The 14,099-nt window shown below is 41.3% G+C and overlaps 1 protein-coding gene across 8 annotated transcripts in view; it reads right to left on the minus strand.

Annotated features, from left to right (window-relative positions):
• The window catches only part of col15a1a (collagen, type XV, alpha 1a), an 81,081-nt gene that overhangs the window by 45,495 nt on the left and 21,487 nt on the right, over window positions 1–14,099 (minus strand). For 6 of the 8 annotated variants that reach the window (XM_048174359.1, XM_048174357.1, XM_048174354.1 and 3 more), the window contains exon 3: window positions 4,469–5,016. In XM_048174359.1, coding sequence (XP_048030316.1) covers window positions 4,469–5,016 — 548 coding nt within the window. Of the gene's footprint in view, window positions 1–4,468; window positions 5,017–13,494; window positions 13,499–14,099 lie in introns of all 8 variants that reach the window. The other 2 variants (XM_048174356.1, XM_048174355.1) reach the window with 1 other exon arrangement.

The following is a 14,099-nucleotide window of genomic DNA, read 5'->3' on the forward strand; positions in this document are numbered from 1 at the left end:
ATTCATCTGGTCAACAAAAAAGAATGAAAGATCGCATTTTGCAACCACTTAACACAACTGTTATGCATTTTTTAATCTCCAAAGCAAGATTTTTGACTACCGGCATGAAGTCTGGTGCACATTGTAGATGTTTCTAGCCAAAAACGGACTGATGGATGAAGTCCTTCCTATGTCTAGTTACTGTTTTGCTTTATCTAATACTGTGTCTTAATTAGACGTGATGTGATTCCAGCAACAAACAATCTGTCTGACCAAACCAGATGCAAGACTATGTGCCGCGACCAAATCAATCAAAACTCACAGCCAATTAAGAGATAGTGTGGGCGGAGTCTCTATGCAAACACACTGCACTCGCAACCAAATCAATCAAAACTCACAGCCAATCAGAAGAGCGTGTGGGCGGAGTCTCTCTGCAAACGCACTGCACTCGCAACCAAATCAATCAAAACTCACAGCCAATCAGAAGAGTGTGTGGGCGGGGTCTCTATGCAAACGCACTGCACTCGCAACCAAATCAATCAAAACTCACAGCCAATCAGAAGAGCGTGTGGGCGGAGTCTCTCTGCAAACGCACTGCACTCGCAACCAAATCGATCAAAACTCACAGCCAATCAGAAGAGCGTGTGGGCAGAGTCTCTCTGCAAGCGCACTGCACTCGCAACCAAATCGATCAAAACTCACAGCCAATCAGAAGAGAGTGTGGGCGGGGTCTCTATGCAAACGCACTGCACTCGCAACCAAATCAATCAAAACTCACAGCCAATCAGAAGAGCGTGTGGGCGGAGTCTCTATGCAAACGCACTGCACTCGCAACCAAATCGATCAAAACTCACAGCCAATCAGAACAGTGTGTGGGCGGAGTCTCTATGCAAACGCACTGCACTCGCAACCAAATCAATCAAAACTCACAGCCAATCAGAACAGTGTGTGGGCGGAGTCTCTCTGCAAGCGCACTGCACTCGCAACCAAATCAATCAAACCTCACAGCCAATTAGAAGAACATGTGGGTGGAGTCTCTCTGCAAACGCACTGCACTCGCAACCAAATCAATCAAAACTCACAGCCAATCAGAAGAGCGTGTGGGCGGAGTCTCTCTGCAAGCGCACTGCACTAGCAACCAAAATCCTTTGATTTATTTCCAAGATCTAAGGTGAATTATCCATTTTCTGTCCCTAGTCACTGTATACTTGCATTGCATGGAAAAGAGCAGCTTGGACACTGTGCTAAACATCTTCTTTTGTGTTTTATGTAAGGAAGAAAGTCATACAAGTTTGAAACAACATGATCAGAGTAACTGAAGAAGTTCTGTTTTGAATGAACTATCCTTTAAAAGTGTTTTCTTCCTTTTTGAGAGAAGAGGACAGGGGGAAAACATAAATTCATGCACTTTAGGATCCAAAGAGGGGAAAAAAATTAAAATACAAGTCAATTCTCATGTCTCCAGTCGTATAAGACTGCCACGTTGTCGGTCTTGTGGCGAGGCTGATGTTGTCCAATGTTGTTCAGAATGTGAACGAGCCACAAATCAATGTCTTGGCATCTCTGCTGTGAGCGGCGACGGTTATATGGCACATCTGTGTCATGACGTATCTTGAACTGCTTGTGTTAATGTATGCACTTTCATTGGTTTAGAGACCATGCATGTCAATTATTGTTTTCCTTTATGAAAAAAACAACCATGCACAACCATGATCATCCCAACATTCCTGTAATAAACTGTTTAATGTGCTATGTAAGTTTATTGTGGTTTATAGTATTACACAGTGAGGAAGTTCAGTTTAAAGATAATCAGACACAAGCCAGTCTACACTACAGGATCTGCTATGAAGAAGCTGCATTAAGTTCAACAGCCTCTAACGGGTTAGTTAGTGATGTTAGACAGACAGATATGATCATTAAACATTTTAGCTTTGTTCCAAACCTCGTAAGCAGCCAAACCAGGGCATTAAATACATTTAATATTTAAGCTTGTTCTATCCAAAAATATCTCATGTAATAATGATACAAATCCAGTATCAAAGCGAGTGATTTGGGTGACTCGCCAGCCCAATCACCGCAGTTTGAGGAGCTAGTGGAGGTTGTCGCTCGTGCCATGTGTACTCCAGTGCTTCCTTTAATCAGCTCCACAACCTCAAGTTCAATGTTTGCCATTCTTTCAGGATCTCCACACTGAGGTGGAGCCGCAAGATCCTGGAAAAATCCATATTCATTCAGGCTTTCGAGTCCCACGGTTCATAATGCCAGGGTCCATATGCCAGAATCCATATTCATCCAGGCTTTCGAGTCCCACGCTTCATAATTATTCCTCTATCGAGGGACTCAAGGAGAACAGGGTTGAAGAGATGTTGGCATCTTATCTATCCCCTGATGCTGCGTCATCCCTGAAAGCCCTGACATTGCCCACCAAGACTTGCCACATAACATCATCACTGGTGGGCAAGGCGTATATGGCAGCAGGTCAGACCTTATAGGCATATCAGGCCGACCTGTTGAGGGACTTAGACGAGGGTGAAGGTGTGGGGCCTGGCACAGTGGCCGTACTGGCTGGCCCGAGTTTTGTTTTCAGGACTGGTAGCCCTCTCAGATGGCCTCCCATGGGAGATTCCCATCAGGAGGGACCTCCGAACACAGGTAGGAGGCTCGATATTTCACCCTCGGCCGGAGATGTGGAAACTGTGGGTCTAGCCCTTGAGGGGGATCAGCTCCTAAACACAGGTCTCTCTGCTGCGGTAGTAGAGACTATACTCAATTCTAGAGCTCCCTCCACAAGGAAACTTTATGCTCTGAAATAGAGAGTATTCACTTTATGGGGAAGGAGGTGTCTATTTGACCCAGTTAACTGCCCGGTGGCTTCAGTGCTGGAGTTCTTCCAAGACCGTTTATCTGCTGGTCTTTCAACATCCACATTTAAGTTGTACATGGCGGCCATATCTGCCACTCACGCACCATTAGATCATCATCTTTAGGGAGACTCATCTTATGACTCGTTTCCTCCTTGGTACCTCCTTGAGGATGAGGCCTACGGCTCAAGTCAGATTTCCAACCTGGGATCTGACTGTAGTTTTGGAAAAGTTATCCTTGGCACCCTTTGACCCGTTGGACACGGCATCTGACAAATGTATGGCTTTAACGATGGTGTTTCTGTTAGCGATCACATCCCTTAAGAGAGTTGGAGACTTACAAGCTCTTTCGGTTGCCCCATCCTGTCTGGAGTTTGCTCCGGTTGGAGTCAAAGCTATTTTGTACCCGAGACCTGGTTATGTACCTAAAGTACCCACTAATGTGGCCCGGTCTGTAGTCCTTAAGACCTTTCTTCCTCCTCATGTGTCGGCTGATCATGAGAAGCTACAATTACTCTGCCCTGTTAGGGCACCTAGAGGTGTATGTAAGAAGGACCTCTCAATGGAGAAAAATGTATCACTTGTTGGTATGCTTCAGGCCCAAACCTACCAAACCTACTATAAGCAGGTGGATTGTCAAGGCTTACAAGGTGCACAGGCTGCCTTCACCTCTGCCTCTCAGAGCACAATCCACACGAAGTATGGCATCTTCTAAGGCTTTCCTGCAGGGGGCATCCCTCCAAGATATATGTCACGCAGCGGGGTGGTCCTCCCCGCACACCTTTATAAGGTTCTATAGCCTGGACCTGCCGGCCACTCCGGGGTCCCAAGTGCTCATGTCCTGAGCTGTACCTTAATTGCTTCACACTAGGACAGGCATTTTGTCAACATGGCAACGTGGGTATATCATCCCCGAAAGTGTCGTAATACGGGAGTGGCTTGCTTCAGTCGATCAGATGTCTAAAACACCTGTGATGCTGGCTCCTTTTATAGATTCTGCATTCCGCCAGCACACGTCACGGGATGACGTTGCACCGATCAGAATTGGACTAAGTTGCACACGTGCTTCAGGAGTGCTTACGCTGAAGGGATTCGCCGAAGTGTCGTAATATGAAGCAGCGTCTCATTCCCTCAAACCATGGTTACATGCATAACCTGAGACGATCAGTTTCCAATTTAAATATGTATATGTTTTTATTTCATAAAAATGTAATGGTTAAACAAAAAGCATGGATAAATCACCAGGGGGCAGAAGATGCCATTAGTTCATGTCAGTTCAGATCCATTAAACAATGTAAACTTTTGATTTAGTGATAATTTTTGTGACTAATATAATAGTAAATGTTGAAAATCATATTAGCTAAGATATATTTTTTTTATTGTTAGTTCATGTTAACTAATGTAGTTAACTAATGTTAACAAATGAAACCTTATTGTGAAGTGTTGCCAAAATCAACCGTGAGTGTTTAGTTGAGTTTCTAGTGCTTTCCACTCAGAGATTTATACCTAAAACAAGTGCTTCAAATAACCAAACAGTCACTTAAGCTGCAGCTCTAAAGGCGAGAGTTTGGATCAGAACTGGTGTGTAAATACTCCTTCCCAACAAAAGCCATCAGGTAGAAACTCACCACGAATCGCTCAAGCCGAGTTCCTCCAGCATTCCCGATGAAGATGCCGGAGCTGGGCTGGAAGGAGAGTCTGTCATGACTCCTGCGGAAGGCCACGCGATGGTGCTCCTCACAGTCCATGTACAGCTTCACCTCTTCTCCCTGAACGGCCAGTGTAAATCTGGCCCATCGTCCCGTCAGCTCACTCATCTTGAACGAAGCCGCCTCTTGTGTGTGCGCGTCGCCGGGTTCGCTGTAGTAAAGAACCACACGCTGCGATCCATCCTCCACCGGTGCCAGCGCCACTCCCAGCTGAACGATCTTCTGCAGCGCGTCAGTGATGGCGAACAGGACTCCTCCACGCCGAGTGATGGGTTTGGCCGTGACGATGATGGCGAAGTCGCGGAAGAACGGGTCGGGGATGAAGGAGCGAGTGAGGCGGCCCACGTTAGCATCCGGTCCGAAGCTGTACGCAGGGAAGCCCTCGAAGCCAGTGATGAAGGCGACCGAAGGAGGCAACGGCACACCGATGAGCTCCGTCAGGTCCAGCTGCCCGCTAGAGCCGCTTTCTGCACAGAAACAGACCGAGAGCAAATAACATATTAATACAAGGCCATTCTACAACCTCAAGCCACATGAGCCAGTGAAAACATGTCTAGAGAAATAAAATAATAAGCCTAGGTGAATATGTTGAGCTGTGGTGCTTGTTTGAGCTAAATTTGCTTGAGGAATCAGAGTTTGACTCCAGCTTTTCCGATCCCATCCACAGACAATGCATGCTTTACAAAACAAAATAAGATACATTATTATAAGCTCCTGTGTAAAAGTATCTTTCCTTCTCTAGCATTTCTTCAAAGTCTCAGTCCAGCTAATTCATCTCAAAATTATACTCACTCCATGCATTTTCCTGTTTATGTGCTGAGAGGCAGCCAACAGTCCTGCAGTTTTATTACCACACACACTTTATCCGGGGTTGTAAACTCCCTCCAGGCCTCCCTGCAGGTCCTACATCTTCATTCCCCTAAACATCAATCGGCTTCTGTTTCGAGGAAAGAACTCTCTGTTTCCTTTGCAGATGAGAAACCAAAACAGCCCCGTATGACCAGAACTAATGTACCAGACCCTGCGCTAATCACAGATCAGCATCATTTACATTTAACTAACAACCCGAGCACATCAAACTAAAGCCTTATCAGCAGATGCTTGAATCATAAGTCCTCGTCACTGCTGAAGACCTGGATCCACACATATGGTCTTGATTAGAGTCGAGGAGACCTGCACAAACAATTGCAAGCTCTGTAACGAGACACAATCATCTGGAAGCTGTTAGCGTGGGCTAATAGAACTGCTGCGAAGAACGTGCCTGTAAATTTGGACTTGTACCTTGAGGGCACACAACAGCCCAAATTAAGATCCACCACTGCTGTCTAACTCACACTACAACTTAAAGGTAGAACTATGGGTTTCTACTAATGCTAAAGTATACTAATGCCAGTTTAGCTCATCTCAAAAAGCATTCTGTCCCAAATGGAGTTAAGGAATTTCCCATTTCAGGTTCATTAGCTATGTTTCCATCCAAAGCGGCAAACTTATGCACAAAATTGGAATATTTGGTTTGAACAAAATCGCCACTTCCTGGGATATTGGTGCAAAATATCAGAATAAAAATGGATGTTGCCGCAATCTGGCTCTTTTTCCCTCCATCATAAACGAGTTGCATCTCAGAGTGATGAAACACAAAAAAAGCTGTCACATTCTTTTGCATTCGGATGCTGGTGTTTGGGAACGCAATCATGTGAGACGCTTCTGGAGGGAATTAAACCAAATCATTCTGATGACAGACTTTGGCTCAGGAGTTTCAGAACGACCAAACCAACATTTGAGTTGGTCCGCTGGATAGTTATCATCTGAGGGCAGTCACCTGAGGTTTTGAGGGATTTATTCGGTAAATGTGTTGTAGTTTGGATGGAAACAGCTATTGTTAAGACTGTTTTAATTAATGATATAAAACAATCTAAACACAAATTTATAAGTCAGTGTTTATACACAAGATTTCACTGCAGCTGGGCTAAATAAAAGCAATAAAGAGACTATGAAGTCAGAAAGCTGGCAATGGGACCTCATTGACACCAAATCCAACTTTGGTTACGGTCACTGAAGAGTCTTGTAATCAACTTGTATATGATCAGACGCAGTGTGCACACAGGAACACATATAGGCCTAGACATTTTATCCAACATTGTTCATGTTGTTAGTCAACAACACAAATGCTGAATTTCAGCTCAGAGACTGTCGCTGGACTCAACATCTGCAGGGTGGAGCTGACGCCCGCTTGAAACCAGGATTCCAATCAAGGTTGGGATCTCGACTCCAACACAACTATATACACCAGTGAGAAGCATGAGGGAACGGTACGTTTAGATGAGAAAGGACTTTGCAGGTCAGATATCATGTTCAGGATTATTGTTTGGAAGTTCAAACATGTAGGGCAGAACATTTATCTGTCAGTTGTTGATTGGATTGTGGAGAGTAAAGACGTAAGATGTAAGACACGTGTGAAAGATTATATACACTGTAAAAATTATTTTTCTTTTTATGAAGAGGAGTTAAAAGGCATTATGATGTGCACTTGAAAGGTTATGTTAAATTTTTAGTCAGGTCAGTGTTGTAAACACTCAATAATGACACCAACAATCTGTTCATAATTTACTGACATGCGCAAATTTGGCTGTTCATGAATCAAAGACTCTATAGATGTTCCCAGTTTCACTAGTGTGTTGTGCAACTAGTGGAAACACTTAGCAAGTATAAAGACATTTGAGTATTTATTGCACTTTTATGAACAGAGAGGTGACTCCAGAGCAGATGTGCCGACAGCTGAGTGGCCTGAGGATCGGACAATCCAAGGCTTCTGGATGAATGGATGAAGGTTTAAGTTATTGAGCTCTCAGTGTGTCGAGGTCAATGTCAGGATGAGTAACAAGGAGCACATTATTGCTTCTTTGGAATGTTTTCCGTGGAATGGACCAAAGGTTGAAGGCCTGTCTGTGTGCAGATGTGTTTATCACATGACCACAGGACTCAAAACCACCAGGCGAGCTGATGATGCTGATCATCATGGTGCTCATCATGGCTCCCAGTAGTGATTTTCTGGAGCGCATTACAGTATATGAAGTGACAGTGGAAATGAGCAAAGGCAGCAGAATGAAGGGATCTCAGCAGTCCAAAATGAGGTATTCAATTTGGCAAACCAGCTGATTTTGGGAGGAGTGTTAAGTCATTATTCAGTGCCCTGAATCGATAGAGCGTTCCCATGAGCCTCGAGCTGAATGAAGGACGTGCCTTCCGTCATCTGTGAGGATTGTCACTTGATGAACACCAAATGTATAACAAACAATTCATGAGTTAGTATAGCATATAAAATAAGTGAATAAAGTCCAACGAGCAAAACAGCATATGTTTTTGGTAAAACTTGGCGAATCATACTGTTTATTATGGGTTTAGCAATGCTGACCTTCGCTTCAGGACACAGAGAGACGAAGCCAAATCGGCCTTATCACAGTCTGAACAATTATGAACTTCTGCCACTCCCTTCATAAACCAGCTCAAGAGTCGATGCCAACCAGAAATATCTGCCATTTACCAGCATTTCCCTTCTTCACCCACTTTAATCCAGACACAAACAGTGGATTTCCTTCCAGCGGCCTTTGATTTCAGAGTGTGTTCAGTAGGGAATCTGTGAAAGTGTTATGGTCAAAGATTATGATTATTTGAACAAATTCTAGTACTAATTCAAAGAACTAGTATCACAGATTACAGATGCTGTAAAATCTGTGAAATGATTGGCTGCAATGACATTTCAATCACACACTGTACTACTACAGGGCTAAAGAACAAACACACACAGCTTTCATTTCTACCACCAAGGCATAAACAAGCATGCATTCTGGGATGTCTGTGGTTTTATACATTGCTGAGGTTGACTTTTCCAGCGAGGAGCTCAATGAAGCCCCAGTCAGCCTTGAGTTTCAATGAACTTTCACATAATAACATTACTAGGAGAGCAAACTAATTCACCACACATGTTCCATATGGCCTCTGCTTTATCATGACTGCGTCATAAATTAGCAACAGTTACAGAATATCAACAGTAAAACTCATGAAAAATGAAAAGTTGTTAAATGACATCATTGAATGACGTCCTAATCTAATGAACTAGCAGTTCTGAAATATTTTGTTTCTCAGAGACTGATAATAAAGTATCCACTAATAAGTTCACACAAAGCACTGAGCATCAGCATCTCTTCTCTTCTCTGATGACGAGGGCGGAGCAACCTGTCACTCACATGAGATCTACCAATAGCAAACCACAACTATCCAATCAATTCCCCAACGGCAAAATTAAGCCCCGCCCAACATTTGTTCTTGTTCCAGAAGCATTTCACTGGGATATACATCATAATAGAGAAGAAAAGTCTTCCCTTTCATAGAAATAGCAGTTTTGACATATTTATCCATTTTTAGTGCATCACAAATCCTACGATTTTATCAAGTGCCCTTTCAGTATCAATTGGTGTAATGCTTTTGCCTGGAAGTGCGAATGAGAATGCTAATTATTTTCATATTTTCTGAAGTAAATGTATTGCTGACATTATATCAGGTGGTTGCCAGGGTCGTTGATATGCAGTTGCTAATAGATTTTATGTGGTTGCTACTCTTCTGGATGGTTGTTATCGTGGCCCAAATCAAAAGTACCAGTTTAAGTCTAGGGTATTTTTTTCTAGAACCATGAATGAGAGTCAAATTTTGGAAAATATTGCAAAGTTTAACAGTTCCTGCAAAACAACGCCTCCTGAAATGTCATTTATGACGTCTGCTGTCGTATGGAATAATAACACACTTTGTGTTCATTAGATGTGAAATCATTCACTGAATGGCAGTTCTGTGCAGAACTGTGCCATTCTGATAAATAAATGGCCTTTAACTGAGGAAAAGATGGACAGTCACTCACATCACATGACCACTGGACCAGCAGCAGAACTGATGAGATCGGCACAAGCGTGTGAATCAGTGTGAACGCCACACAATCACAAGTGCAATCTGAAGAGCATCTTGTTGCGAGTTTATATCTCGCAATTCTGACTTTATATCTCGCAATTCTTTATATCTCGCAATTCTCACTTTATATCTCGCAATTCTTTATATCTCGCAATTCTGACTTTATATCTCGCAATTCTCACTTTATATCTCGCAATTCTTTATATCTCGCAATTCTGACTTTATATCTCACAATTCTGACTTTATATCTCGCAATTCTTTATATCTCGCAATTCTGACTTTATATCTCGCAATTCTTTATAACTCGCAATTATGACTTTATATCTCGCAATTCTTTATAACTCGCAATTCTGACTTTATAACTCGCAATTCTGACTTTATATCTCGCAATTCTGACTTTATAACTAGCAATTCTGACTTTATATCTCGCAATTCTGACTTTATATCTCGCAATTCTTTATATCTCGCAATTCTGACTTTATATCTCGCAATTCTTTATATCTCGCAATTCTTTATATCTCGCAATTCTGACTTTATATCTCGCAATTCTGACTATATATATCTCGCAATTCTGACTTTATATCTCGCAATTCTGACTTTATAACTCGCAATTCTGACTTTATAACTCGCAATTCCGACTTTATAACACGCAATTCCGACTTTATATCTCGCAATTCTGACTTTATAACTCGCAATTCTGACTTTATAACTCGCAATTCTGACTTTATAACTCGCAATTCCGACTTTATAACACGCAATTCCGACTTTATATCTCGCAATTCTGACTTTATAACTCGCAATTCTGACTTTATATCTCGCAATTCTGACTTTATATCTCGCAATTCTGACTTTATAACTCACAATTCTGACTTTATAACTCGCAATTCCGACTTTATAACACGCAATTCCGACTTTATATCTCGCAATTCTGACTTTATAACTCGCAATTCTGACTTTATAACTCGCAATTCTGACTTTATATCTCGCAATTCTGACTTTATATCTCGCAATTCTGACTTTATATCTCGCAATTCTGACTTTATAACTCGCAATTCTGACTTTATAACTCGCAATTCTGACTTTATATCTCGCAATTCTGACTTTATAACTAGCAATTCTGACTTTATATCTCGCAATTCTGACTTTATATCTCGCAATTCTGACTTTATATCTCGCAATTCTGACTTTATATCTCGCAATTCTGACTTTATAACTCGCAATTCTGACTTTATATCTCGCAATTCTTTATAACTCGCAATTCTGACTTTATATCTCGCAATTCTGACTTTATATCTCGCAATTCTTTATAACTCGCAATTCTGACTTTATAACTCGCAATTCTGACTTTATATCTCGCAATTCTGACTTTATAACTAGCAATTCTGACTTTATATCTCGCAATTCTGACTTTATATCTCGCAATTCTTTATATCTCGCAATTCTGACTTTATATCTCGCAATTCTTTATATCTCGCAATTCTTTATATCTCGCAATTCTGACTTTATATCTCGCAATTCTGACTATATATATCTCGCAATTCTGACTTTATATCTCGCAATTCTGACTTTATAACTCGCAATTCTGACTTTATAACTCGCAATTCCGACTTTATAACACGCAATTCCGACTTTATATCTCGCAATTCTGACTTTATAACTCGCAATTCTGACTTTATAACTCGCAATTCTGACTTTATAACTCGCAATTCCGACTTTATAACACGCAATTCCGACTTTATATCTCGCAATTCTGACTTTATAACTCGCAATTCTGACTTTATATCTCGCAATTCTGACTTTATATCTCGCAATTCTGACTTTATAACTCGCAATTCTGACTTTATAACTCGCAATTCCGACTTTATAACACGCAATTCCGACTTTATATCTCGCAATTCTGACTTTATAACTCGCAATTCTGACTTTATAACTCGCAATTCTGACTTTATATCTCGCAATTCTGACTTTATATCTCGCAATTCTGACTTTATATCTCGCAATTCTGACTTTATATCTCGCAATTCTGACTTTATATCTCGCAATTCTGACTTTATAACTCGCAATTCTGACTTTATAACTCGCAATTCTGACTTTATAACACGCAATTCTGACTTTATATCTCGCAATTCTGACTTTATAACTTGCAATTGCGACCTTATATCACGCAATTTTGAGGAACAAAGTATGAATTTTAAGATGTAAACCTGCAATTGGGAGAAAAAAGTCAGAACTGTGAGATAAAAAGTCACAATTATACCTTTTTATTTTTTATTCAGTGACAGAAACAAGCTTCAATAGTAAAGAGAAAGACTACACAAGAAATCACACAATCAGGTTTACATTTATAATAAAAATATATATATGCATGGTGCCCCTGACCAAATAAACAATTATTATTTCTAATACAGTGACTTAATAAAATGAAATCATTGTGACAGAGGAAGCAGGAGATTCTGTATCTGTTTGTTATGACTGATGATGATTGATAACGTTTGGCAGAAGATCCTCTTTTTTAGCAATACTGCAGTTGTTCTGATCCTTTGCTAAAACTACAAACCATCTCTCGAGTCAGATTCAGTTTCCTCCAAGTTTCTGATTAATTGACCGCCAGCTGTGTACGGAGACAGAGTAAAAAGAAGACAATAGACCGATATCAGCCGCTGAGGAACCGAAATAATACAGATGCTGTGGAATTAAAGGGAGCGTGTTTACTGTGGCACACGACGAGGCGCTGACGGCAGGACATCAGACACGGCTGATTAGTGCACATCTGTTTCTCTGTTCATTATGTGGATCTGTCACGACTCCCTTCAGATCCACAGAGAAATCATTCCACTAAGATCTGTTTATACCTGAGCCAGGGTCGCTGCACTAATATTAGCTTGATCTGAGGGAAACCACAGGGCAGTCCTGCCAAAATCATGTATGGAGTGAAAATCATTTTAAATGTTTCTGAAAGAAGTCTCTTCTGCTCACCAAGGCTGAGTTTATTTGATTAAAAATACAGTGAAATATTATTCCAATGTAAAACACTGTTTTCTATGAATATATAGTAAAGTGTAATTTATTCCTGTGATCAAAGCTGAATTTTCAGCATCATTACTCCAGTCTTCAGTGTCACATGATCCTTCAGAAATCATTCTAATATGCTGATCTGATGTTCGAGAAACATTAATGATTATTATCAATGTTGGACATGAAGGACATGTTAGCAGCAGACGGACACTCCTCGAGCTGCACATTCTTGTACAAATTTTCAAGAAACAGAAGCAGCGTCTCCATCCTGAATGCTGAGACTGCAGGCCAGCGTTCCACAGGCCGGTCAGTAGCCACTACCCGGCTAAATCAAGCCTTCTGGATTAAAACAGTAACATCAGTTTTCAAACACAATCCTCTGCCCTAACACTCTCCAGATCTCTGTAGCGTCTCCTTTATTGGAAATCCTGTCAAGCTCCAGAGTCCAGGGCTAATAATGGAAGATAAATGCACTTCCATCTCAGTCTAGAAGAAGATCAGGTGACGCAGATATCATGCCCTCGGTCATTTCTGATTCTCAGTTCAGACACTGACAGGTACAAACATGTAATTTCTTGCTTATAAAGTGATAAAATAAAGGAGAATTTGGGGGATTTTTTAGAGGAATTTTGAAAGTCTTGACCAAGAGACATGAGACTAAAAGTTTAAGACCTACAATTTGAGTTTGAGGATTCAAAATTATGTCCCTGCTTTGACTGTAAAGCTGCTTTGAATCAATCTGCATTGTAAAAAGTGCTATATAAATAAAGGTGACTTCACTCACCTGCTTTCTTTCCTGCTTATGAGGGAGTTTGTGACTTGTGCCGTGGCCAAGTTAAACATCGACTGGCCGGCTGAGAAGCAGGAAGTGTGTCATTATAAGTGCTTCCTGCCTAGTAAATCGCAACCCCCATGTCGAGGCCTGCCGATCTTTGCAGACCTCCACACCAAGGCGTCGAGGTCCTGGAATTAACCTTTCTGAAGGCCCTGATATACTTGAAACGAAATTGAAGAATGAACTGATGTGTCGTCATTTCGAACAAAATCAGGCCAAAACAAAGTGCGAACACTCAGGAAAAGTTCGCTCCAGCTGCAAAACACCTTTGTACTACCATTGGTCCGTAAAGATAGTGGTGTGTGCTGAGGCTCCGCCTTCTTTCATGTGGAACTCTTCTGACTCATTTCATCTGTTGAGTCCGTCGAGGTAAGATCTCCGCAGGTGGAAACATGAACACACTGGATAGACGCTTTATAGTAGAAAATTAATTTGTGCTTCTGATGAAATGAGGCACTGTGGGCGCCGTCAGATGTTCAATAACAGTATATCGCTGCTCACGTATTTTGAACTTCATTCCTAAAGTTTACATCTTACATATTTCAACTGAGCATCTTGCTTTATTAATATTTATTATATATATTTTTTAAATAATCAACTTTAACAACATATGGGTAGATCCCTTGAGTGCAGCTAATGACGCTTTGAAGTGACGCTAAAGGGAGCGAGGATATATCATTTCACTTGATTCAATTCCTCCGTCCTCGCATCTTTTCCTTGTGTCCTTTCCTCGCATCCTGAAAG

Source organism: Megalobrama amblycephala, linkage group LG22, assembly GCF_018812025.1.
Source record: "Megalobrama amblycephala isolate DHTTF-2021 linkage group LG22, ASM1881202v1, whole genome shotgun sequence".
Taxonomy (NCBI): Eukaryota; Metazoa; Chordata; class Actinopteri; order Cypriniformes; family Xenocyprididae; genus Megalobrama; species Megalobrama amblycephala.